Source organism: Pygocentrus nattereri, chromosome 26 (genome assembly GCF_015220715.1).
Source record: "Pygocentrus nattereri isolate fPygNat1 chromosome 26, fPygNat1.pri, whole genome shotgun sequence".
Taxonomy (NCBI): domain Eukaryota; kingdom Metazoa; phylum Chordata; class Actinopteri; order Characiformes; family Serrasalmidae; genus Pygocentrus; species Pygocentrus nattereri.
In genome coordinates this window covers 7417465-7444299 of record NC_051236.1, presented here as the reverse complement: position 1 = coordinate 7444299, position 26835 = coordinate 7417465, and the positions used below count along the sequence as shown (strand labels likewise).

General features: G+C 44.9%; 1 protein-coding gene across 1 annotated transcript; it reads left to right on the top strand.

Annotated features, from left to right (window-relative positions):
- The first annotated feature begins 5266 nt into the window (after window positions 1-5266).
- On the top strand, window positions 5267-26270 carry ahcy (adenosylhomocysteinase). Its single transcript, XM_037535086.1, has 10 exons — window positions 5267-5425; window positions 9029-9219; window positions 13449-13524; window positions 14583-14735; window positions 14947-15059; window positions 16136-16343; window positions 16814-16901; window positions 21631-21748; window positions 23366-23560; window positions 25562-26270. Exons 1-10 carry the CDS (start codon window positions 5398-5400, stop codon window positions 25691-25693), a joined length of 1302 nt encoding a protein of 433 aa, XP_037390983.1. The 5' UTR covers window positions 5267-5397; the 3' UTR covers window positions 25694-26270.
- The last annotated feature ends 565 nt before the right edge of the window (window positions 26271-26835 follow it).

Sequence of the window (26835 nt, the reverse complement as noted above, 5' to 3'; positions counted from 1 at the left end):
TAAATTATTGCCCCTCTGAGTTTTTGCACACAATTATTATTATTACCCATATGAACAGTTTGGTATTGAGTTTTGCACAGATGAATCACACACTGAGGGAGGAGCTATAGAGTTTTATGGCCACAGGTAAGAATGACCTCCTGTGGCGCTCTGTGGTCATTTCCGTAGAATGAGTCTTGCACTGAATGAGCTCCTGTGTCTCATCACCTTGTCATAGAGTGGGTAGGAGCCATTGTCCATAATGGCCTGCAGCTTAGACAGCGTCCTCCTCTCCGACACGGCCGTCAGTGAGTCCAGCTCAAAACCCACAACACCACCGGCCTTGAGGATCAGGTTGTTGAGTCTGTTGGCGTCTGCCACCCTCAGCCTGCTTCCCCAGCATGCAACAGCATAGAGGATAGCACTCGCCACCACAGACTCATAGAAGTGCACAAACATCATCATCAGAGCATCGTTTACTGCAGACTTCAGTAGACGGTTCCTCAAGGGTTCTTTACTAAAGATAGTAGTTCTATAAAACCATGAACAGTCAGAGAACCCTTTGCCCGTGGACAAGGTTTTTCAGGTTGACTGAGAATGTGTTCTATACAGCACCAAATAGGGTTCTTTTATAAAGACGCACTTGGTGTAACAACAGGAGAACCTTTTTCAAAAGCGTTCAGAAAGTTCCTTAACTGTTCATGATTCTATATAGAACCATTTTCTTAACTGAAGAACCCTTGAAGAACCATCTGTTTTAGGAGTGTATAGTAATGATTACGACATTCAACATTATCTTGAATTGAGTGCGTTTATGAATAAATATCTATGTTTGCTATTTGCGCTGTGATTGGCTGGCGACCTGTTCAGGGTGTTTCCTGCCTTCCGTGCAATGACTGCTGGGATAGGGTCCAGTTCCCCCCACAGCCCAGCAGGATAAGAAAGAGCTTAGAAAGAGTGTGTGTGTGTGTGTGCGTGTGTGTGGCTGTATGGGTGTGTGTGTGGGTGTGTGTGTGTGTGGCTGTATGTGTGTGTGTGTCTGCGTGTATAGCTGTATGTGTATTTGTGGCTATATGTGTGTGTGTGTGTCTTTTACAGGAGGAGCTTCTAGAAGGACAAACGGACACAAACATCTCCGAAGTAAATTCAGGGTCACTCAGAAACGGTGGTTTAATCTCAGAGATGGTGACTGAATCAACAGCTGCTGTGTTGGTTTTTGTTTATGTCAACATTAGAGAAGAAAATGTTCTATTAAACGAAGGTCCAGTCCACACTTCCAGAGTTCTGTAGGAACAGGAACAGATAAGAGTGAGTGAGTTTAATAATGTACCTGCTTCTGTTGACCTGCAGGACCTGGATGGAAATGTCCAGTCCGGTGGACGTGTGGACTGAGGAGGGTGTTGTCACAGTGAGTTGGTGATTGTGCATTGCTTTGTTAACACTACTGTCATCTGATTTGTGTCATGGAATAACATATGTCTTTTTTCCATCCCTAATATCTCCAATAGACTCCCATTTGTTTTTGCCAAAATTGCTCAAATACAAAAGCCCAATTATTTTTTTGCCTGACATCCACCAAACTCCATGTGTTCACTCAAGGCAGGACCTCAAACTCTACAGCCACACTGACCTGCACTCCTCTATGTGTGGTTTTTTCATCCCTCCTTTCTCTCACAGACTCCCATTCATTTTCAACAGCACGCAGCTGCATTATAAAGCATTTATATCAGGGGGTCCAAAGTCTGGCCCCAGGGACAAACGTGGCCGTGTCTGTTTTGGAGTGTGTAATAAGTTTCTTTCCAGCAAGTGCACAGCAGTTCTTCCCCTCACCTGATGGTGGCAGCTGTGCTGTAAGATTACAGTGTAACGTTGCACTGCGTGAACAAAGTTTAGCTAAAGATTAGCTAAAGAGCCTTTTTTCTCGGACTGAGCTGCAGATCCATCTACTGACCACATTTAGTCCAGACTGAGCCGTAAAGCTCAAACTAACACTGAGAGCCGCAGAAAACCAGCCTCATGTTTCAAAAGATTGTAACAAATTTAAAACCAACAGACATGAAGCAGCAGAGCATCGCAGTAAATATTCAGGAGAGAAACTGAAGCAGCTGCAGCTCTGAGTCTCACAGCTCCGACTTCATATCAGAGCAGGAAATATTAGCCCTTTAAAGAGGAACAATAACGACTGATTAATCAGCTGTTAATTGAAGTGTCTGGCATCTTTTACTCAGTGATGGGAAACAGCAGCTCTGATTCTGAGCACTGATGATTTGAAAACTTGTCACAGTACAGTCTGGCCCTCTGTGACAAAGTTTGCACCCGTCTGATTTCAAAATCAAATCAAATCATGTTTATTGTCATCACATTTACACAGGTGGTGGAAAGTGAGTGAAAATCTTAGGTGCCTAGTCCCCTTACAGAATTCAAATACAAAAATATATATAAATATCTAAGAAGAAAAATAAATATATATATATAAATACACTGCTCAAAAAAAATAAAGGGAACACTTAAACAACACAATATAACTCCAATTAAATCAAACTTCTGTGAAATCAAACTGTCCACTTAGGAAGCAACACTGATTGACAATCAATTTCACAGCTGTTCTGCAAATGGAATAGACAACAGGTGGAAATCATTGGCGATTAGCAAGACACACTCAATAAAGGAGTGGTTCTGCAGGTGGGACCACAGACCACTTCTCAGTACCTTTCTGCTTTCTGGCTGATGTTTTGGTCACTTTTGAATGTTGGTGGAGCTTTCACACTCGTGGTAGCATGAGACGGACTCTACAACCCACACAAGTGGCTCAGGTAGTGCAGCTCATCCAGGATGGCACATCAATACGAGCTGTGGCCAGAAGGTTTGCTGTGTCTGTCAGCGTAGTGTCCAGAGGCTGGAGGCGCTACCAGGAGACAGGCCAGTACACCAGGAGATGTGGAGGAGGCTGTAGGAGGGCAACAACCCAGCAGCAGGACCGCTACCTCCGCCTTTGTGCAAGAAGGAACAGGAGGAGCACTGCCAGAGCCCTGTAAAATGACCTCCAGCAGGCCACAAATGTGCATGTGTCTGCACAAACGGTTTGAAACCGACTCCATGAGGATGGTATGAGGGCCCGATGTCCACAGATGGGGGTTGTGCTCACAGCCCAACACCGTGCAGGACGCTTGGCATTTGCCAGAGAACACCAGGATTGCCAAAGTCGCTACTGGCGCCCTGTGCTCTTCACAGATGAAAGCAGGTTCACACTGAGCACACGTGACAGACGTGACAGAGTCTGGAGATGCCGTGGAGAGCGATCTGCTGCCTGCAACATCCTTCAGCATGACCGGTTTGGCAGTGGGTCAGTAATGGTGTGGGGTGGCATTTCTTTGGAGGGCCGCACAGCCCTCCATGTGCTCGCCAGAGGTAGCCTGACTGCCATTAGATACGGAGATGAGATCCTCAGACCCCTTGTGAGACCATATGCTGGTGCGGTTGGCCCTGGGTTCCTCCTAATGCAGGGCAATGCTAGACCTCATGTGGCTGGAGTGTGTCAGCAGTCCCTGCAAGGTGAAGGCATTGAAACTATGGACTGGCCCGCCCGTTCCCCAGACCTGAATCCGATTGAGCACATCTGGGACATCATGTCTCGCTCCATCCACCACAGACTGTCCAGGAGTTGGCGGATGCTTTAGTCCAGGTCTGGGAGGAGATCCCTCAGGAGACCATCCCCCACCTCATCAGGAGCATGCCCAGGCATTGTAGGGAGGTCATACAGGCACATGGAGGCTACACACAATACTGAGCCTCATTTTGACTTGTTTTAAGGACATTATATCAAAGTTGGATCAGCCTGTCGTGTGTTTTTCCACTTTAATTTTGTGTGTGACTCCAAATCCAGGCCTCCATTGGTTAATAAATTTGATTTCCATTGATTATTTTTGTGTGATTTTGTTGTCGGCACATTCAACTTTTAAAGAACAAAGTGTTTAATGAGAATATTTCATTCATTCAGATCTAGGATGTGTTATTTGAGTGTTCCCTTTGTTTTTTTTGAGCAGTGTATATATACACTAGTACTGCACTATTCCAGTGTACAGCTGTATAGTAATAAGTTCTAAAATAAAACTATGAAACGTGCTGCTGTTCACATCCCGTATGTGCCGTTAGTCTGAGGTGTGAATGAGGTCTGGTTTGTCCATGGAGATCATCATGACACAGAGGTGCAGTGACAGGCCTATAGACCGATACACCAATACTACTGGCTGTTCAGCAGCCTGATGGCCCGGGGGGAAGAAGCTGTCCCAGAACCGGCTGGTTTTGGACTTTATACTTCTGTAGCTCCTCCCGCTCGGCAGCTGTGAGAACAGACAGTGGCTTGGATGGGTGGAGTCCTTCTGAATCCTCCTGGTCTTCCTCAGGCAGTGGCTAGTGTATAAATCCAGGAGGTTTGGGAGCTGGACCCCGGTGACGTGCTGGGCCCAATGGCAGTGCAGTTTCCATACCTGGTGGTGATGGATCTGTTGGAATGTTCTCCACAGTACGTGTGTAGAATGTTCTGAGGATGATTTATACTATTATATAATGTATATATTATGTAATTCTCTATATAAAGTATGTAGATGCTATACTGTCATTAATAAACACTTTATACACCAACTGTTTAGCTCAGACATGTTTAGGCCTCATTTATCACAGTTCTGATGTCATATTGACCCACAGAGGCCCATTATCAGCTCTAGGGTCAAGGATTGTTTTCAGGTTGACAGTTTCCAAACCAAGCTAAAGGGGAAGTCCACAGATTTTTAAAAAATTGTCTGCATAATTAAACTGTTGATTAATCTCAAACCACATGTCTGAAATTATTATTATTATTATTATTATTATTATTATTGTGGCTGTTGTTGTTGGTGAAGGGGAATTCCACCACTTTTCCAAAACTAAATGTAAAGTCGTTTGGTGTGAAATGCTCTGTTTTAGAGTTAGAACTGGTAACGGTGGTGGTGATAGGAACCAGGCGTCCACCTCTAAAAGTCACCTCACAGACATGAAATGGTTATGATTTGAGACGATATTTGTGGCCCTGATTGGTTCCTAAATAAAACGTTTCCGAGAACTGCACATAAAGAACTGAATTTTTAAAATTCGGTGGTGTTGCCCTTCGAGTTCGAGTTTCTGTTGAAATCAGTTTCCTATAAAACTCTGAAACGCCCAACACCTTCCCTGCTGGCGCAGGTCGCTCATTGGCTCACGCGCACCAATGAGCAGCGAGAGGCGGGGCATCGGAGCAGGATCTCATGAATATTAAATTCAGGCGGTTGTACCTTCTTATATTCAAGTTCCCGGCTTGCTCGTTTCCCTCTCTGCTCAAATCCGTAACCGGCCCGGGACCCAGTCCGTTTCGAACCGAACCAGCGACACGAACAAGAACCGGAAATGTCCGAGAAGCTGCCCTTCAAAGTCGGTCAGTAGTGATTAAGATCAGTAAAACACAGATCCCACTCGAATTCGCCGTTCCACCTTAAATGGTGCAGCAGTTCACAATGTGGCATAATAATCACTGTACCATTTAAGGTGGAACGGCGAATTCGAATAGGAAGCCAAGTTCAGCGCCTTCTGAGCTCATTTTACCAGCACGGGCGCGCTTCAGTCAAAGCTCGAGGCCACTAATGTGCATAAATGTGCAGACCCGGTGGTTCGTGGAGCTTTTCAGCGCTAAATTCGGAATTATTAAATGTACCGAGCTGCCCTTCCGACCGAACCTCGGCACGCCGTTTTAAAGCACGTACAAAACATGCAAACGTAAGATTATTCGCGCTGAACACTCGGCCGCCTCTCCAGTCAGCATGGTTTCATTCAGACAGCCATGGTGGAGAGTTGTAGTCTTTTTACGCCTCCTGCGCATTCGGCGTAAGGTGTTCATGAACTACATTTCCCATAAGGCACCGCAGCACTTCGCTGTCAGGTTCACACGCATTAGCGCGAGCATTATTAGGCACGTGGCTCAGCAGAGTGACTGACTTCTAATCTGTTGTTTGTTCCCCAGTTCTTTCTTCCTCTCGGGTTGTTTTTGTTCTTCAAGGGTTCTTTAGTAAAACATGGCTCTGTATAGAACCAGGAACACTCAGATAACCATGTGCATGAATAAGTGGTTCTCTGCGGTTCTCTCTGGTTCTTCAGATTGATTTGATTGATTGGTTGATTGATTGATTGACTCATTGTGTGTGTGTGGTTCTATACAGCACCAAAAAGGGCACAAGCTTGACATCATAATAATAGCAGAACCCTTTTTGGTGCTGTATAGAGCCTGTTTCAAAAAGGTTCTATACATAACTATGTACAGTACTTTCCATCCATCTGAGGAACCAGGAACCATTTCATCATGCAGAGAACACACACACACATGGTTATTTGAGTCTTAATGGTTCTCTGTAGAACCATTGTCTTTACTAATGATCTTTAATGTGTATGGGTCTATCGTATTAGAACGGTTCTGTGTAGCACCAAAAAGGGTTCTGCTATTGCTACAGGCTTGACGTCTTAACAGTATACCCCTAAAACAGATGTTTTGTCAGAGGTTCTTTCGTTAAGAAAATGGTTCTTTGTTGAACTATAGAACCATGAAAACTCAGAGAACCCTTTGCATGATTGAATGGTTTTTCAGATTCATGGTGATTATGCTGTAGATGATTCTGTACAGAACCTTTTTGAAAAAGGTTCTGCATAGCACCCAAAGGGTTCTGCTATAGTTACATCAAGCTTATAACAATAGAAGAACCGTTTTTGGTGCTTTATAGTATCATATACGACACATTCTTCATCAATTTAAGGAACCATTTTACCATGTAGAGAACCATGTAAGTATGCAAATTGCTTTTTGGATGTCGATAGTTTTATATAGAACTATTGTCTTTACTAAAGAACCCTTTAAGAACCGTCTTGTGGTATGGTTTCATATAGAGCCTTTTTAAAAATGGTTCAGCACTAAAAAGGTTCAAGTTGTTTACGAAAAACACTTTTTGGTTCTGTGTAGAACCGTGTAAAACACATTCTCCAATCTGAAGAACCTTTTCACCATGCAGAGAACCATTTAATCCTGCAGATTGGTCATGGTTCTATATAGAACTCCAGTCTTTAGTAAAGAACCCTTACAGAACTGCCTGTCTTGAGTTGCTGCGTCATGTGGTAGCTGATATGAAAATGTGCAACTCGGTTAGTTGGACTTTGATCCGTCAGATTGAGAGTCCAGAGTTCAGTTTTTGACAGCGAGGTGATGAAGCGGAACCTCCAGGTGCACTAAGGAGCACGGAAGGGGAAGTCCACCCTTAAACAGAATTCCTGAGTAAGCCAGTAGCTCAGAGGTATTGGCAGTGTGAAGGAAACGCTCTGTGGAGAGGAGCGCCGATGGGACTGAAACCAGTCACTGCAGTGGAGAAACGTGACGTGCCCACATCACCAGTATGGATGACCCCCTGGTGTTCGGGGGTCCCGCTCTGGCTGCTAACTCGCTCACTGCAGCAGTGCTGATACAAAAGCTGAACTTTAGAATTTCTTTCAAGGTTTTCTATAAACTGTCATAAAACAGCGTCTCAGTCATCAGGCAGTGAATTCAGAACCATCTCATGTAGGAACGTTCTGTGAGGAGCTTTTAGAGGGGGACATCTGGTTCCTGTCACCACCACTGTGAACAGTTCTGACTCTGTTTGGAAACTCGTGGTGTTCCCCTTTAGTAATAAGGTATGTGGCAGTTCTTGGAGGGGCTGAGATGCGAGTCCTGTTAGACGTGCGGTTTTAAGTTACATCTGGAGAATTCTGTAAATGTGATCCAGTGACCCTGAAGACCCCCTCTCAGCCCCACACAGCTGTCTGCATGTCAAGTGATGTATATCATAATTCATGAGCAGAACATCAGTGTAGAGCAGAAGATGGTGTCTTAGATCCATTACGCTGATGAGCTCCTGCTGCTGCTTATTTGTGGTTTTTATGAATATAGAACACTAAAGACAGGAAAACTTTTCTGATCTTCAGTAAAACGCAGAACACAGACTCTTTCAGTTATTCAGTAAAACTCGACGCCTCTTTAACTCTGAGCTTCGGTCAAACTCTAAAAGTCGCTAAACGCTAAAAGTCCTGATTTACTGATCGGTTTGGTCGTTGCATCTGAACTCGTTGTTAACTCTGTTCTGTTCAGGGTCTTTACATCCTCTGAAGATGCGCTGTGTAAGGCACCCTGTTGTGGTTGGATCAGTTCTGAGTTGAAGTGCTTGTGTAAGTTGCTCTGGATTAATGCTGTAGCTGTAAGTGTGCCGTGGTGGTGAGTTTGTGGTCGTGTAGCTGTACTGGACATGTTCTCACTTTCTGAGCTGTTATAAAACCCTTTAACAGAAGCCTTCAGTCCCTCAGTCTGTCCTGTAGAACTCGGAGCTGCTGCTGTTGCTCGTCTGTGTTTCATCATGTTTGGTGTTCAGTTTAATCCTCTGAACTGTCGTAACATGTTTGAGCCCTGACAGAACCCTTCTCTCCTGAGCAGCTGTAACTCCGCCGGGTCTGTTTGAATAAAGCATGAAGATGTTAATTCCTGCTGAGTGCGTTTGTTTGCGTGTTTGTGCAGATTAGTGTTATTTTTTGGTTGTGAAGATCTTAAAAAGATCTTCATAAAGCTCTGATGGTCACCACTGACCAACTGGGGGCAGTCGTGGGCCGGAGGTTAGGGAACTGGCCCTGTGACCGGATGGTTGCCGGTTCGATCCCCAGGGCCGACAGTCCATGACTGAGGTGTCCTTGAGCAAGACGCCTAACCCACAATTGCTCCCTGGGCACCGTGGATAGGGCTGCCCTCTGCTCCGGGCAAGTGTGCTCACTGCCCCCTAGTGTGTGTGTGTTCACTAGTGTGTATGTGGTGTTTCACTTCATGGATGGGTTAAATGCGGAGGTGGAATTTCCCCGTTTGTGGGATTAAAGAAGTATCACATAATAATCTGACCTTTTATAATAATATATGACCTTTATAATTCATTAATCTGACCTTTATAATAATAAGTCTGTCTGTTTGTCTGTCTGCCTGCAGCTGACATCAGCCTGGCAGAATGGGGGCGGAAGGCGATCGACATCGCGGAGAACGAGATGCCGGGGCTGATGAAGATGCGGGAGCTGTACGGGCCGACGAAGCCGCTGAAAGGAGCGCGTATCGCAGGCTGTCTGCACATGACCCTGCAGACCGCCGTGCTCATCGAGACCCTCACTGCGCTCGGAGCTGAGGTGAGGACGGACCCCAGATTTAAACCCCACAGAACCCAAATTTCTGATGGCTCTCTGACAAGATTAGTGGCCTCTCAGTATCTCTGCTCCGTCTGAGCGGCTTGGTGACCGTATGGATTACGTCAGCGCACTGAGATGCTGCTGATCAGCTTTACTGATAGATTTAGGATTATATTTGATAATGAGCAGTTAAAACTGGACGGTTAACTGCAGCGAGTGACGGACGAACAGTTTCCTTCTGTTCTGATTAATGTTTAAAATGTATAAAAATCCCTTTGGTGTCATTTTAAGGAAAAAACAGACACAACCACACTTTATTAACAAATGTGTGCATTTTAGCTTAGAAATGTTATTAATGGAACTTGAATATAATCTGAAGTTGTGTCTCTCAGCCCTGCGTGCGTCAAAACAGCATTGAAAAATGTAAAAAATGACCATTGGAATGCGTGTGAAAGAATCATATCAGAGTAGAGTGGGTGGGGCTCATGCATGTGAGTAATGCAGTGGGTGTGGCTTCAGGTGGTTAAATGCCTGTGGGATTGGACTATTTTGCTGCACAGCGTCCTGCATGTCTCCCTCCACCATGAATGGAGTTGAAGTTCTCTAAACTATCATAAAACAGCGTCTCAGTCATCAGGCAGTGAATTCAGAACCATTTCATGGAGGAACTTTCTGTGAGGAGCTTTTAGAGGGAGGCGTCTGGTTCCTTTAGTTTCTCTAGAACAGGGAACCACTCTGAACCGCTCTGTTTATATCTTAACCAGTTAATGATGTGGGCATTTTTTGAAAAATTGGTGGAGTTCTCCTTTCAGCTGTAAGTAGGGAAAGTTATCTTTGTGAGTTTGTGAACTGCCTGTAGAGGAGAGGAGACCAATCGGATCCAAACAAACCTCCATGTGTTGTGACATCACAACCACAACTTGCTGGCAGTAAAGACCGAAAGATCAATTGGTTTAATATCAAAATCAGTTTGAAAGAGTGAAATTGTTCAGTGTTTGAGCCCATCCATCCATCCATCATCTTCCGCTTCTCCGGGGTTCGGGTCGCGGGGGCAGCATCCTGAGCAATGAAGCCCAGACCTCCCTTTCCCCAGCCACTTCCACTAGCTCCCTGGGAGGGATTCCGAGGTGCTCCCAGGCCAGCTGGGCGATATAGTCACGCCAGCGTGTCCTGGGTCTTCCCCGGGGTCTCCTCCCCGGTGGACTTGCCTGTGACACCTCCCAACCACCTCAACTGGCTCCTCTCGACGTGAAGAAGCAGCGGCTCTACTCCGAGTCCCTCCCGGATGACCGAACTTCTCACCCTATCTCTAAGGGAGAGTCCAGCCACCCTGCGGAGGAAACTCATTTCGGCCGCTTGTATTCGCGATCTCGTTCTTTCGCTCATTACCCAAAGCTCATGACCATAGGTGAGGGTGGGAACGTAGATCGACCAGTAAATCGAGAGCCTTGCCTTATGGCTCAGCTCTTTCTTTACCACAACAGACCGGTAAAGAGCCCGCATCACTGCTGACCCAGCACCAATCCGCCTGTCAATCTCCCGCTCCCTTGTACCATCACTCGTGAACAAGACCCCGAGATACTTAAACTCCTCCACTTGAGGCAAGAGCTCATCCCCGAACCAGAGAGGGCTCTCCACCCTTTCTCGCGTAAGAACCATGGCCTCGGATTTGGAGGTACTGATCCTCATCCCAGCCGCTTCACACTCGGCTGCAAACCAATCCAGTGAAAGCTGAAGTTCACGGCCTGATGTCCCCAGTAGGACCACATCATCTGCAAACAGCAGAGATGTGACCCTGAGGTCACCAAACCGGACACCCTCCATACCCTGACTGCGCCTAGAAATTCTATCCATAAAAATTATGAATAGAATCGGTGACAAAGGGCAGCCCTGACGGAGTCCAACTCTCACTGGGAAAAAGTCTGACTTACTGCCGGCCATGCGAACCAAACTCCTGCTTTGTTTGTACAGGGCCTGAATGGCTCGTAGCAAAGAGCCATGTACCCCGTACTCCCGAAGCACCTCCCACAGAATACCCCGGGGAACACAGTCGAATGCCTTCTCCAAATCCACAAAGCACATGTGGACTGGTTGGGCAAACTCCCATGAACCCTCCAGAATCCTGGAGAGGGTAAAGAGTTGGTCCAGTGTTCCACGACCAGGGCGGAACCCGCACTGCTCCTCCTGAATCCGAGGTTCGACTATAAGCCGGACTCTCTTCTCCAGTACCCTTGCATAGACCTTACCAGGGAGGCTGAGGAGTGTGATTCCCCTGTAGTTGGAACACACCCTCCGGTCCCCCTTTTTATAAAGAGGCACCACCACCCCAGTCTGCCAATCCAGTGGCACCGCCCCCGATGTCCACGCAATGTTGAAAAGGCGTGTCAGCCAAGACAGCCCCACAACATCCAGAGCCTTGAGGAACTCGGGACGGATCTCATCCACCCCTGCAGCCCTGCCGCCAAGGAGCTTTTTAACTACCTTAGCGACTTCGGCCTCAATAATGGACAAGCCTATTCCCGTGTCCCCAGACGCTGCCTCCTCACTGGAGAACGTGTTGGTGGGATTGAGAAGGTCCTCAAAGTATTCCTTCCACCGCCCAATGACGTCTTCAGTCGAAGTCAGCAGCACACCATCTCCACTATATACAGTGCTAGTGGCACACTGCTTTCCCCTTCTGAGTCGCCTGACGGTTTGCCAGAATCTTTTCGGAGCCGACTTAGTCACTTTCCAAGGCCTCACCGAACTCTTCCCACACCCGGGTTTTTGCCTTGGCAACGACTGAAGCCGCAGATCGCTTGGCCTGTCGATACCTGCCAGCTGCCTCTGGTGTCCTACAGGCCAACCATATCTGGTAGGACTCCTTCGTCAGCTCGACGGCATCTCTCACCTGGGGTGTCCACCACCGGGTTCGAGGATTATCGCCCCGACAGGCACCAACTACCTTGCGACCACAGCTACAGTCAGCCGCTTCAACAATGGAGGAGCGGAACATGGCCCATTCTGAGTCAATGTCCCCCACCTCCCCCGATATCTGGTCGAAGTTCTGACGGAGGTGTGAGTTGAAGATCAATCTGACAGGTTCTTCTGCCAGACGTTCCCAGCAAACCCTCACTATACGTTTGGGTTTGCCTGGTCTGACTGGCATCTTCCCCCACCACCTGATCCAACTCACCACCAGGTGGTGATCAGTTGACAGCTCAGCTCCTCTCTTTACCCGAGTGTCCAGTACACATGGCCGCAAGTCCGCTGACACGACAACAAAGTCAATCATTGAACTGCGGCCTAGGGTGTCCTGGTGCCATGTGCACTTATGGACATCCTTGTGTACAAACATGGTGTTCGTTATGGACAAACTGTGGTTTGCACAGAAGTCCAAAAACTGAACACCACTCGGGTTCAGATCAGAGAGGCCATTCCTCCCAATCACACCCCTCCAGGTCTTACTGTCATTGCCCACGTGAGCGTTGAAGTCCCCCAGTAGGACAATCGAGTCTCCAGGAGGAGCACTTTCAAGCACCCCTTCCAAGGACTCTAAGAAGGCTGGGTACTCTGAACTGCTGTTCGGTGCATAAGCAAGTGTTTGAGCCTCAGGCCGGAAAAAGTGTTCGCTGGTCTATTTAGACACAAAAAAATCGCAGATCAAATGGAAATCTCAGTTAGATATTTAGATTATTAGATATTTGGCCATACTGGCGGTCCGGCACACTGCATTCAGGGGTCGAGCCTCAAGCCAGAAAAGTAGATATTCATCTTTCGCTGCTCAAAAAAACAGACCTGAACATTACTTAATAGAATATAATCATAATTTAAATCGCAGTAAATTTAGTCAGAAAAATTTTATTTACATGTTTTCCCGAAATGTTTGGCCTGGCTGCGGTTCTGATATCAGTGGTTTGGTATCCGTGTTTCACAGGTGGCTGTGATAAAGCCTTCATTCCTCTCAGTCTGGCCCTGTGTTTAATCTGTGGGGCTGCTCTCGCTCTCAGGGTCGATCAGGTCACTTCGGGACAGACAGTGAGACAAAAACACGTTCTGAGAATTTCACTAATTATTGTGAGAAACGCCAGAGTAACAGGCACAACTTTACCACCGATTAAAGGATTACTGTATCTCTCTCTCTCTCTCTCTCTCTCTCTCTCTCTCTCTCTCTCTCTCTCTCTCTCTCTCTCTCTCTCTCTCTCTCTCTCTCTCTCTCTCTCTCTCTCTCTCTCTGTCTCTCTATGTAGGTCCAGTGGTCGAGCTGTAATATCTTCTCTACGCAGGATCACGCTGCAGCTGCCATTGCCAAAACTGGTGTTCCAGGTAGCGTCTCCGTATCTGCTGAGCTCGGTGTCTGATACAGATGAAGACAGGGCATTGTCAGTGGTCAGAATAGTCCAATTACATTCCCAGTCGGAAGGTTTAAGTTCTCTGGACTGACAGTGCTGTATAAGTTTTAAAATAATAATATTATTATTATTATGTAATCATGCAAATGTTCTTACCTGCCTCACCTTCTTTACCTACAGCCTAGATCATACACAGTCACAATAAGTTAAAAAAGTGTAAAAAGATACGACACAGATCCATTTTAATGTTACTTTTTCTATTATTATTATTATTATTATTATTATCTCTCTCAACTATTTTCCACCTTTCCCAAAAACATCCAAACAGCGTAACTCCTGCAGTGAAGCTCTGAGAGCTGAAACAATCCGTATGCTCTTTTTTTTCAGAGCTTAAAGAGCTTAAGCCCCAAAAACCCAGACTGTCACTCAGGTAATTAAAGGTCGTGGAGGTCTCCTCTCTTGCTGGACCACCAGGCTGAAGAAATCTTTAGCTCTTTAGAAACTGGCCTTCCAGATTAAGAGACAGTTCGGTAAAATATCTCCTTCCCCTTCAGTGCTTTTGTAAACTTGTCCTGATCTGCAGCGTCTCTGACTGCGTGTGTTGATCTGGGATCAGATTTGAAGCAGATTTTGATGCAGTATTCAGTCATAAATCAAGACCAGTGGTCAATCCAGTATAAAATCACAGTATTGTGAGGCTAAAATATTTACATGTAGTACATTTTAAATAACTAATATTTTCAAACCTGTTGGACTGCCAGGTCACCAAAACGCACTTCTGTTTTAATCCACAAGTTGGTGCCAAATCCACACAGGAGAGTGAGGAACTGCATTAAAATACTGATGAGAGGCCAATAAGGTGAAAGTTTACAGTCAGCTCACAGAGTAAACGCAGCTGGTAAACGTGAGGATAAACTGAACACGCTGAGCTTAAAGCTGGTCAATATGGCAGGAATGTAACATCTCGACCCGTCGAGTAAGAGAGAGGAAGCTTCTGTAATGAGACCCCCGGTTCTTATTCCCTGTGTTTAGTGTATGCGTGGAAAGGCGAGACGGATGAGGAGTATGTATGGTGCATCGAGCAGACCCTCTACTTCAAGGACGGTCAGCCCCTCAACATGATCCTGGACGACGGAGGAGATCTGACCAACCTGGTGCACCAGAAATACCCCAAACTGCTGGCAGGTGAGGTTTTAATGTTATTTAATAGCACAGATTGTAAATACACTTTATTTCCATAATTCTCTGTTTCTGGAACTGCTGAAGCGCCACACTGTGGTTTATGCTTTAAGTTGACTTTATTGCAGAAACTGTTTTGGGGCTGTTCCTCTTTATTGCCACTAGGTGGCAACATTGCACCACTGTTTTTGTCAAACCTTTTCTTCTCTTTCTTCAGGAATCAGGGGTCTCTCTGAGGAGACCACCACTGGTGTTCACAACCTCTACAAGATGCTGAAGAAGGGTGACCTCAAGATTCCTGCCATCAACGTGAACGACTCTGTTACCAAGGTCCCTGCGAATCTGATCAGACTAACCAGATTAGATTTTAATCTGTGTCTGGATGTGTCACCATTTAGTTCTGTCTCATCTCAAAGGTTTCATATGGGTTCTGTGCCAGCTAAAATGTTCTTCCTAGAACCTTAACATAACAACATACCTGTCTTATATTAGCACTGCAGAGATTTGATGGGGTGGAGGTCAGACTAGAGATTCTGTGACTGTCTGCAGCTCAGTGAGGCCCCAGTATTGGTCTGGAATGTGTTCGTTTAAGAGCCCATATACCTTTTATTTTATTTTCTTTTTCCACGGAGCTACACGCAGTGTTTCAGTCGGTTTCTGTACCACAAACAATCCTTTTCTAACCTCTGCTCTGGGTCATGAATGTTAATCAGCTCTGAATGAGTAAGAAAAAACGGGTATCAGAGTTTATTTGTGGGTGGAGCCTTATTTTAGCCCCACCCCTGCATTTCAGAGCAGGAAGTGAGGCTGCATCCCTGTCCCTCATGGCCACATGGTGAGCAGTTATATCCCGTTGTTTTGGAGTAAATGTGTCCCAAAGTGTGAAAGTCAGTGAGGAACATTAAGAATCGCCATATTTTCTGCAGTTCAGCACTTTTAAGTGTTTTAATGTAAAATATGGTGATTTTCTGTGTGAACAGCTGCTCAAAGCTGAGTTTGCTGTTCATGAACTGCTGAGATTTTGAGCTCAAAATGAGATAAAATTGTCACGGATTGACACATTTGGTACAGTCTGGGTAGTTATGACTGATTTGGAATGTTTAATCAATAGTTTTAATAAATAATCATAATTAAGGTATACAGCTCATACAGAATGATCCGTGTTCGGTCAGTGAGGCAGGTCTACTGTAGAAAACTGTATCGATGCTGACCAACTGAACAGAGACAGAAAACAGTGAGTTTAAGAATAAATCACTAAAATGTCCTGTTTGGGAAGTTAAACATCTAATAAGGAAACCGAAATGCTACAGCGGTGTTTTCCTCCATTAGTGCCTCTCCTGGATGCAGAAACGCTCCGTACCAGCCTGACGGTTTAAACTGATGTTCGTTTCCTCTTTTCCTCTCAGAGTAAGTTTGATAACCTGTACGGCTGCCGCGAGTCTCTGATCGATGGCATTAAGAGGGCGACGGATGTGATGATCGCCGGGAAGGTGGCCGTGGTAGCCGGATACGGTGACGTCGGGAAGGGCTGCGTTCAGGCTCTCCGAGGATTCGGTGCTAGAGTCATCGTCACGGAGATCGACCCCATCAACGCCCTGCAGGCGGCGATGGAAGGTGAGTACTGTTTACTGTTGCCGTCACACCATCTGCCCTCCCATATAAAAACACATATTAAATTATATAATAACCCGGCATCTTTTCAGTTCTGCTCCACCCGTCGTCATAATAAATTTCACTGCTCACATTCATGAGCTGCTTTTTTTTGCGTGCTAACAGTGCTCCCTGCTGGAGTAAGTTCACGCTGTAGGTGACTTCCAAAGCTGTGCCTGCACACTTTCCATATTAAAAACAGTTTTTCTATCAAAGTGGCATTTTCATAATTGAGCTCACCACCAGGACATAATCTGTATCACAAATATCAAAGCTATATTTCTCTGTAACGATAATCCAGTGGATTTACTCCCAGTTTCTGCATTTTATGAGTGTTTATGTGGAAGATATCAGCTTTGGCGCTCTGTGTGGTTTGATTTTGAATGGTGGTGAATTTGAATTGAACTTTTCTTCTCTGCTAACTAACTGCACAGGCTACGAGGTGACAACAATGGACGAGGCCTGTAAGGAGGGAAACATCTTTGTGACGACCACCGGCTGTGAGGACATCATTCTGGGCAGGTGTGTGTTTCTCAGTTCTGAGTCCAGCAGCACAAACACACAGATGAACACATGAACACATGAGCTTAACGCAAAATGAATGTAAAGCTTATTTAACAAAGACACGCCCATTAATGCCGTTTGTCACATCGAGCTCAAATCTATTGCACTGCGATGCTGCATGTATTTTAATTGGAGCCTGATCAATTTTCTGTGTATGGATGCATAAAATAGGATGACCAATTGGAGCTCGGTTGTCATGGTTACAGCCCAGACAAATGCTCATCTTGCTTGTAGCAGAAGAAAAGCTTGCATGACGATCAGCACACGGACTATGAACAGCTGAGCTCTGAACAGCTGTGGATTGACAGGATAATACATTTGTTTCTAGGTGCATTTCAGTCAAGTGAAGATTATTAATGCAGCACTTTTTACAGCAGGTCACAAAGCAGCTTTACAGAAAAATCAGTGTCTGAGTCGCAGTGAGCAGGACAGCAGCGACGGTCCCACTTTAAAGATCATGTGATCCCTAAATGTAACTAAAGCCCAGGAGTGAGGAGCTGAACTTTACCCTCCTCTGCTGTCACTGCAGATGAGCAGGGTTACCTACAGAGCAGCGCTGGTAGCTGTTAATGAAGTGAGGGTCTCATTTTAGAGGGAAAGTCTCAACCACTGCCCTGTAGCTCAGTAACAAGGGGCAACAGGGGTAAAAAGAAGATATGGGGCCTAAATATGGTTTTTCTGCAGAGGAGATGATGATGATGATGATGATAAACACTGTAAAAGTTCCACGACACATTGATCAGAAAGAGAAGAGACTCGAAGGGCTTCCTGTAGTTCATTCACTCCAGAGCCTCGAATTCCTCCACTGCCTCACAAACACCTGAAAAACTGCTCGTTATGCAGTTTCAGCTCCAATGAGGTGGAGGAGCTCCCTGTGTTCTGCTGGAGAACGCTGTGGACTAATTCATCCTCGCTGCTACTCGAGGATCATATCTTCTTCCTGTCTCAGAGTGATTAGATAAAAATAGTGTCCGGCTTGGTGTGAAGATCTCATTACGTTTGTTCTGGGGTGAAAAGGCCTTTTAGACCAATGGAACGTACCTAGACCCAAGAGTGAGGCATTCTGGCTGATTTGCTGCAACTGTTCTTTCTCAGCTGTGAGGGTCATTACTGCTGTACCATCCTGCCACAAATAAGCTCACATAACAGCTCAGCATCCAGGTCACAACACTCCGATTCCCTCTCCTGTGCAGAGATCTGAGGGCCAGTTAGTCCACTCTCATTCTAAAACGTAGTCCACACGTTCTAAAACGGTCAAAGCTGATCACGGCGTCAGATCATCACATTAATAAACAGACAGGAGGTAATGTGACCGAAGAGAAAATAGGGAGTAATGCATTAAACATAAAATGACAAATTTAGATGAATATCTGGGCACATAAAATCACGAGAGGACGAATTGTGACAAACGCAGAGCTTTTATTCATGGTCCTGTGCTGTTTGTGTGACGAGTAGCCTAAATACATACTCGAATAAAAGTATTAATACTTGGGTGAAATAATGACCTAAAGTAAAAGTAAACAAACTTTCCCAAAACCAAAAGCGAAAAAGTACTGACTAACTAATAGAACTGCAGGAACTTCAGCGTCGGCCAGTACAGAAGATTTACGTTTCTGGCATTTGGCTGATGAAGATGAAGATGGTCAGACTTTCTTCTTCTTCTTTTTTTGTTTATTCTGGTCTAAAATAAAGCTCTAAAGTCCAGATGTGACCAATCACAGAGCAGAACGGATGTCAGAAACAAAACGGAATGAAATTGGACACAAAAACATGTTCGTAACTCTAAGTGAACGGCCGGCTAACGTACCGGAGTAGCAGTGAACGTATTATTTATAAACGAAGATCCGTCAGTACTGTACTGTAGTACCTGTAACTGACCTTACTGCACATCTGTGTGTGAAGTTGACCGTGTTGAGCTGTTTGTACTAAAAGCTCAGTGTTTTTAGTCTGATGTCTTCAGTGAAGCTCGACTCTCAGGAGGATTTGAGACGTTTCCGGTTCCAGTGCACATTAAAGCAGAAGGGACACGCCACAAACACTGCCATAAAAACCTTTAAACGAAATTGGGCTTAATGATTAAATTGGATGTTGCACACACGCACCAAGTCCAGTGAAACCGGGCTAATTGTATTCTTTAAGGAATAAAATGGGCAGCTGGTGAATTCTGTCAGTACCATCTTCATGCAGATGCGTGTTGTTAGTCATAATAAGATTCGTCGCGATGAAGATGAGTCACATTGTTCGGTTCTAAATCTTCGTATTAGAGAGGAATTCTTTTCGGTGGTGGTGATTTTTGGACCCCGCTGAGCTGCGGGCCGCGTGGTGTCGGTGGGCTTGATAAACGCTCACTCTGAGTGAAGGGGCTTTGGAGTTTCAGGTGTGTGTGTGCGTGCGCTTGTCTTTAGCACTTTGTGAGGGCCCGGTGTCCTCATGATGTACTTGTCAGTTTATCAGGTTCTCAGAAGGAAACACTGTTTTCACCACAAAAGCGACATTTATTAGATTAACTAAAGAGCAGAAAGATTAGCTCTTGTTTTCTGAGGTTCATTGTTGGGCTGGTGTTGGGTTTGGACACTGTTTAGGTGTAAATGGCAAATAAACAGGCAGCCCTTCTCAAAGAAATAGCCTTAAACAGAGGCTCTGTTTTGTCAAACGCCTTCCTCAGTGAATACATACTCCGTAAATTATAGAGGTGCTGTCCAGCGCTCCTCTGTAGGTGTAGGTGTCGTATTACTGCAATAATACAGAGTCAGTGTTGGTGAAGGTCCTCACTAGTCCAGCAACACCAGGGTGTGTGTGTGAGTGTGTTCAGTGATGAATGGTGAGATGAGCAGCTGGTGGAACAGAACTGCTGGTAGATATTATCTACAGATGGCAGAACTGTAGACTCGAGCCTTTTTTGGAAGCTCTCTGAACTGAAGGGGCTCATTTCAAGGAGGCCAGTCACAAATTACAGCCTGGAACCATTTATATAAAAAAAAAAAAAGTTATTCGGATGTTCTGCTGTAGAAGTTTACCTCACAGTATATCTATAAAATGTGTTTTCTCTGGTGTAAACCTAAACCTGAAACCTCAGCCTGATCCTAAACCCAGCCCTGATTCTGACCCTCTGATCCGACCTCTAGCGTTGGTGATAATCAACTAAGTTTGTCTAGTTTAACATCTATTGTTGTTGTAGAGGATCTACAGGTAGACCTGTTACGACTCTGATGTTTTACCTGATGATTACTTGCTGTGTAAATAATTTAACTGCCTGTTTTTGTTCAGTGTCTGCACCTGTTAACCCCTTAAAATCCTGTGTTATTCCACACTAAGGCTGATTATTCAGTAACTTCAGGGACTTCAATGCAAACTGTCTGAGCCGTTCTTAGATTAGACATGTGTAATAAACCGGGTCCGGGACTTTTAAGGGGTTAAACTGCTGCCCTCGAAACCTGTAAACAAGCATGAATAAACAAACAAACAGAGTTGCTCAGCCCTGATTTCTTTGGTACTATAGCACCATTTCATTGTTTTTGTGAGACCCGTAATGTGACGTGCTTTCTTTTCCTGACATTCAGCTGAACCAAGTGGAATATACGAACACCATATGTCTGTGGAAGATAATTGTGATATTAATAAATAATAATAATAACTGTGGCTGAACTCTTGGCTGATCTGTAGCAGGACATCCAAATAAACTGGGGCTACAGAATGTTCTGAAACTGCTCACAGTCGAGTTCCAGTTTACTGAGATCCAGTTTGATGCCCTTTATAATGATGAGTGATCTTTCTCTGATCTTTCTTTCTTTCTCTGATCTTTTTCTTTCTCTGATCTTTCTCTGGTCTGTCTGTCTCTGGTCTGTATTTCTCTGGTCTGTCTTTCTCTGATCTTTCTTTCTTTCTTTTTCTGATCTGTCTCTGGTCTGTCTTTCTCTGATCTTTCTTTCTCTGATCTTTTTCTTGTCTGTCTCTGGTCTGTATTTCTCTGGTCTGTCTTTCTTTCTTTCTTTCTTTCTTTCTTTCTTTCTGTCTCTGGTCTGTCTCTGGTCTTTCTCTGATCTTTCTCTGGTCTTTCTTTCTTTTTCTGATCTTTCTCTGGTCTGTCTTTCTCTGGTCTGTCTGTCTGTCTGTCTGTCTCTGGTCTGTCTGTCTCTGGTCTGTCTGTCTCTGGTCTGTCTGTCTCTGGTCTGTCTGTCTCTGATCTTTTTCTTGTCTGTCTCTGGTCTGTCTTTCTCTGATCTTTCTTTCTCTGATCTTTTTCTTGTCTGTCTCTGGTCTGTCTTTCTCTGGTCTTTCTTTCTTTCTTTCTGTCTCTGGTCTGTCTCTGGTCTTTCTCTGATCTTTCTCTGGTCTTTCTTTCTTTTTCTGATCTTTCTCTGGTCTGTCTGTCTCTGGTCTGTCTGTCTCTGGTCTGTCTGTCTCTGGTCTGTCTGTCTCTGGTCTGTCTTTCTCTGATCTTTCTTTCTTTCTTTCTTTCTTTCTTTCTTTCTTTCTTTCTTTCTGTCTCTGGTCTGTCTCTGGTCTTTCTCTGATCTTTCTCTGGTCTTTCTTTCTTTTTCTGATCTTTCTCTGGTCTGTCTTTCTCTGGTCTGTCTGTCTCTGGTCTGTCTGTCTCTGGTCGGTCTTTCTCTGATCTTTCTTTCTTTCTTTCTTTCTTTCTGTCTCTGGTCTGTCTCTGGTCTTTCTTCCCCCCCCCCCCCCCCAGTCACTTTGAGCAGATGAAGGACGACGCCATTGTTTGCAACATCGGCCATTTTGACTGTGAGATTGACATGAAGTGGCTGAATGAAAACGCAGCTGAGAGGATCAACGTTAAACCTCAGGTATCTGACAAACATCAGCGTCTGAAGAGCAGCTCTGATCTTTATTTGTCACTTGCATGTATGCAGTTTTGACTGTACGTGATCTTTTTGAGCAGGTTAAAAGGAGCAGGTTGTACCTGAAACGAAAGTGCTGTAACACTGAAATAAGAACAGCTTAGATTTTAGGTTTAATGTTTGTTCTTTCAGTTATACAAAATTCATATTCACACTAGTTCAGATTCTCCACAAGGAGGCGGAATTGGCACTCAAGCAGTTTTGTTGTGCATCATTAAGAGTTGAAACCCACACTAGCGGGTTTTGTGTGTGGTGGAGATTTTAAAACGGGACATTTGTTTCCTAAAGATAAAACTCAGTGTTGTTTAATGTTTATTTGGGTGCAGGTAAAGACAGTAGATTCAGCCGGAACAGCAGGGGGCGCCCTGGTCTCTGTAATTGAGCTTGTGTTTTTTTCCAGCAGGCAAACTAAAATCCCAGATCACTGCTGGCTTTAATCTGCTAACGTTTATTCTTGTTGTATTTTGAAGACCGTTGTTTACAGTGGAGGTCTCTGTTTTTTCAGTGCTGCTTTCGCTAGATTTGATCCCGCTCCTGCAGAAAATCGGAATCATGTGTCCCGTGTAGCTCTGTAGGTGAACTGACTCCCGTATCTGACACAGTCCATTCACAAACACATGATTCTCTGCTGACATAACAGGTCTGTTGTGGTCATCAGGCTCACTGAGTAGCTTCTCCTAACACCATTTGTTCAGCATTTAAACACAGAGCAGGAATGAAACCACATAGCGGTTATTTTGGTGTTTTCCTGGTCAGCTGTGGCTGTCAGATTGAAGGCTCCACTGCCTCTGTGAGCAACGAGAATCTGCATGTTGTTGATTGGCTGCTTCTCAGCTCTTTACAACCACATCATTCATTAATAAATGATTTAGTGATCGTTCTAATTTATTTAGACTGTTCATTAATTTGCAGGATTTGTCTTCATGCATGATTTGTCCCGCTCCCGCCTGCAGGGGGCTGGTTACCCACCCGCTTAGCACACAACACTGACAATTAGTCCGCACTGCGAGATTTTGTGGTGGGTCCCGCGAGTCCTGCTTGAGCGCAGACATCTCTTTTACAGACTTGTTGATTTGTTCTAATGTGTTTTTGAGCTACACGACTGACTCAGTCTTCATGTCTGACTCAGGACATTACGGCATTACATAACTGACTCTACCATAAACACAAGGAGGTGACCGAATAACTGAGTGGATTAATATCTTCCAGCGTGTCTGACTCTACGGTCACATTGTACAGTCATGCTGTAACAGCTGGAGAGCTTTTAAGTTTTTAGGCAACACTATGGATAAACCCAACCACCTGAGCAAAACCGGTTTTAAAATCATTATCACACTGTGTGCTGGACCATTAAAAACTCAGGTCAAAGTTAACTTGTTGCACAAACCTTTAAAAGTGTAAACCTTGTATCGACGTTCTTACCCATGTAATCATGCAGACCATTTTAAAACTTGGAATTCCCCTTCAAAAGTAAAAGCTTCTAGAAATCAGATCAGATGGCAGTGAATGAAATTATCTTCTCTGTTTATGGTATTTTTAGAACTTTGTCCTTCTCCCCGCCAGGTTGACCGCTACCGTCTGAAGAATGGACGTCACGTGATCGTTCTGGCCGAGGGACGTCTTGTGAACCTGGGTTGTGCCATGGGTCACCCCAGCTTTGTCATGAGCAACTCTTTCACCAATCAGGTCCTCGCTCAGATCGAGCTCTGGACCAACACCAGCAAATACCCACTGGGTGTGTACTTCCTGCCAAAGAAGGTAATTTTCACATGGAGTTGGTTCTGCGGTCTGTCGACTGTGTCTTGTAGGAATGTTGTGCTGTATGAAAGTCACTGTGCGGTTGCTGATCATCTGCATCCCAACGTCTTCAGTAGTGTTGAGACCAGACAGCGTTCAGTAATGAAAACTCTCAGTCCGGGTCCTGAAACTGTTGCGTGAAGATATGTACCAGGTGACGTTATACAGCATCATCCTGGCTGTGTTCATCGGAGTTATAGATGGTAGCTGTGAAGGGAGAAGTGTGGTCAGATACACTGAGGTTTGGAGGCTCTTCAGTGGGTGTGAGAGGTTCTTAATGTGTCAGCAGAACCTTCACTTTACCGTCACACGGCACCACCAGCCTGCACTGTTCAGACAGGTTCAACTGAGTCGTTACTGCCCAACTCTGATTTCTCCATCTGTCCAGACAGAGTGGACAGTGGACGCTGCTCCTGGAGATCTGCCTTCCTGCAGGCTTCAGCTCCAACCCTGTAGACCCACCTGACCTATCTACTCACTACCTTCAGACTTGATTAGCTGAGGTGTGTTAGATTTGCGTTGGAGGTGAAACTGCAGGAGGTCGGTCTCCGACAGGGTTGGAGATCACTGGTCTAGAGCACAGGTTCCCAGTCGTAGACCTGGAGAACCCCCTGCTCTACACACATTTGTTTTTTCCTACTATTAAACGCCCCCTTCATCTCAGGATTGGCTTTCTGATTAACTGCCTAGTTGGATCAGGTAAAACACTAAAATGTGCAGGGCAGGGGGTCCTCCAGGGTGGGGAACCACAGGTCTAGAGCAGAGGTCCTCAACTTGTGCCCTTAAATCCAGTTTTCCATCCTGGAATTTATAATCACAGGTAGTTGAGACACTATGTAGCTGTAGGTTAGTTCACTTCTGGTCATCACAGAATCCAAGACCAAAAAAAGCTGGATTTGAAGACCTGAAATTGTCTGACCTGGCAACTTTTTTCAGCTCTGTAGTCCGGTTTTGATGCTCCTCTGGTGCCACTTTCTCACTGTCCTCTGACATTAATGGTGTTTACATGCACATCAGTGGTTCAGTGTTCGTGTAATTTTGGTAGTCTAGACCAGTGGTTCCCCACCCTGGTCCTGGAGTACCCCTCCCCTGCACATTATACTGCACTAGCATTACTAAACTATGCTCTACTATACTATGCCTTTTTATACTATACTATTTTATACTACATTATACAATACTATGTGCTCTACTATACTTTTATACTATACTATGCTAATCTATGGTGTACTATACTAGCAATACTATGCTTTCCTATATTATACTTTGCTGTACTATGTCTACTATACTATTAATACTATTACTGCACTATGCTTAGTTATTTCCAGCCATACAAGATCAAACTCCTGTCTCTGAATGAAAGACCAGAAAAGTCCAAACTGAATGTCAGATGATCATTTAAAAAACATCTGAAATTGCTGATGCAATTGAATAAAAACCTCAGCAGTTTATAGTGTTTTGCTCAGTAAGTCACACTTTTTTTGCCTTTTCGGGTTGTTCTGGCTGCTGCACTTAATGAGTTGGGCTTTTCCTGCTCGCGGCGCAGCCAGCGAAGTCCCAGGGTGGACTTTCTTCACAAACAGACACCGTATTAAATATTATGAGCCGTGTTCATATGTAAACAGTGACTGTCCTCCTTTATAAAGTCTCAGGCTGTGCTGTGTTATACTGTGCACTGAAAATGGACTCGTTTTTTTTTCTGTCATTTTCTTGGTTTGGTCCAGTTTCTTGGACTAAATAAGGACTTTTCTGTGCCTGTGAATGCAGTTATTACCCAACATGATTCATGGCTGTTGTAGTCCATTCAAAACAAACCTCAAGTTCACGTTTTTGCCCCTCAGCACCCCCTCTTCCTGTGATCCTGTGAATAAATATGTCAGTAAATGTTGGTGTAATGAGGTAGTACTGGGTGTCTGTGCAGTTTTAAACACCCCCTCTCTTTTGATGTTCTGATAACTGTAGCTGGATGAAGAAGTAGCCGCCGCCCACCTGGACAAACTGGGAGTCAAACTGACGAAGCTAACAGAGAGTCAAGCCAAATACCTGGGCCTGCCCTGTGATGGACCCTTCAAACCCGACCACTATCGCTACTGAGGAGCTCCTGTCAGCGGTCGAGCTTCCACGGTCAGCCAAAGTATGTGGACAGGTAGTGACTGCTCAGGTTTGCGACGCCCCTCTGCCTGCGTCCAGCTCTAATGGTTGACCAGGCTGCTGTAAACATGTTCCCTCATCTTCACCATAGAAACGAAACGCCTTTCTGCCTTTCAGACCACGATAAGTGCTGAGCTCTGATCAGTCTGTCGCTAACGTTTCCAGCTTCAGCTCATAGCTTTGTTGAATCTACAGCAAAGTTCTGCCTTTATTAGTGTTATTTGAGCCCATTGGGGTGGGGGGCTTCACCTCCCACCACATTGGATTCATATTGAGTCTTAATGCCTTATTCAGGAAGTGATTTTAGAGTTTTGTGTTGAACAGAAAACATTCTGTAAGCACTTTAAAAGAATTCACCTGAAAACGAGTTACTGGTGATTCCAGGTTTTTGATTGCCAGCCATAATTGAGTGATTCTGAAGGGGGCGGGGCTTAGAAAGGTTTCGGTATGAAATACTGCGTCATATTTCAGTAAAACCTTTTTACAGCAAAATAAAGAACACACTGTACTTCACCTGTGATTTGTTGTATTTCTCTTTCATTTTTAATTGAGTTTTGTGAATTTAATACCCATTTTCAGTATTTCAGCATTATCTAGGTTATAGATCCTGTAGTTATAAACTACTTTCGCATGAAGTCTTAAAACTGACGAAACTGCATCTGTTAAGGCCTTGGAGGTCAGGTGTCTCGGTGCATCATCATAACGTACTGAATTAAAGCAGAATAAATAATCAAACTATCAAAATTCCTTTACAGTTAAGTAGGTCAGATGCAAACAGTCGTTCAGAGCAGTTTGGTGTGAAATGCTCAGTTCTAGATAAACGTACCGAGTCAGAACTGCTCACAGTGGTGGTGATGGGAACCAGACGTGCCCCTCTAAAAGCTCCTCACAGAAAGTTCCTACATGAGATGGTTCTGAATTCACTGCCTGATGACTGAGATGCTGTTTTATGATAGTTTAGAGAACTTCAACTCCATTCATGGTGGAGGGAGACATGCAGGGCGCTGTGCGGCAAAATAGTCCCCAAAGAAAACTGATTATTCCAGATTTTCCACTATTTTCCATCATCAACATTCCTTATGAAC

Bases quoted from the DNA above. Each gene is read 5' to 3' on its own strand.
- ahcy (XM_037535086.1), top strand. From the start codon at position 5,398: ATGTCCGAGAAGCTGCCCTTCAAAGTCG. The intron at 16,344-16,813 runs GTGAGTACTGTT...CTAACTGCACAG, and splicing joins CCTGCAGGCGGCGATGGAAG to GCTACGAGGTGACAACAATG. The intron at 16,902-21,630 runs GTGTGTGTTTCT...CCCCCCCCCCAG, and splicing joins GAGGACATCATTCTGGGCAG to TCACTTTGAGCAGATGAAGG.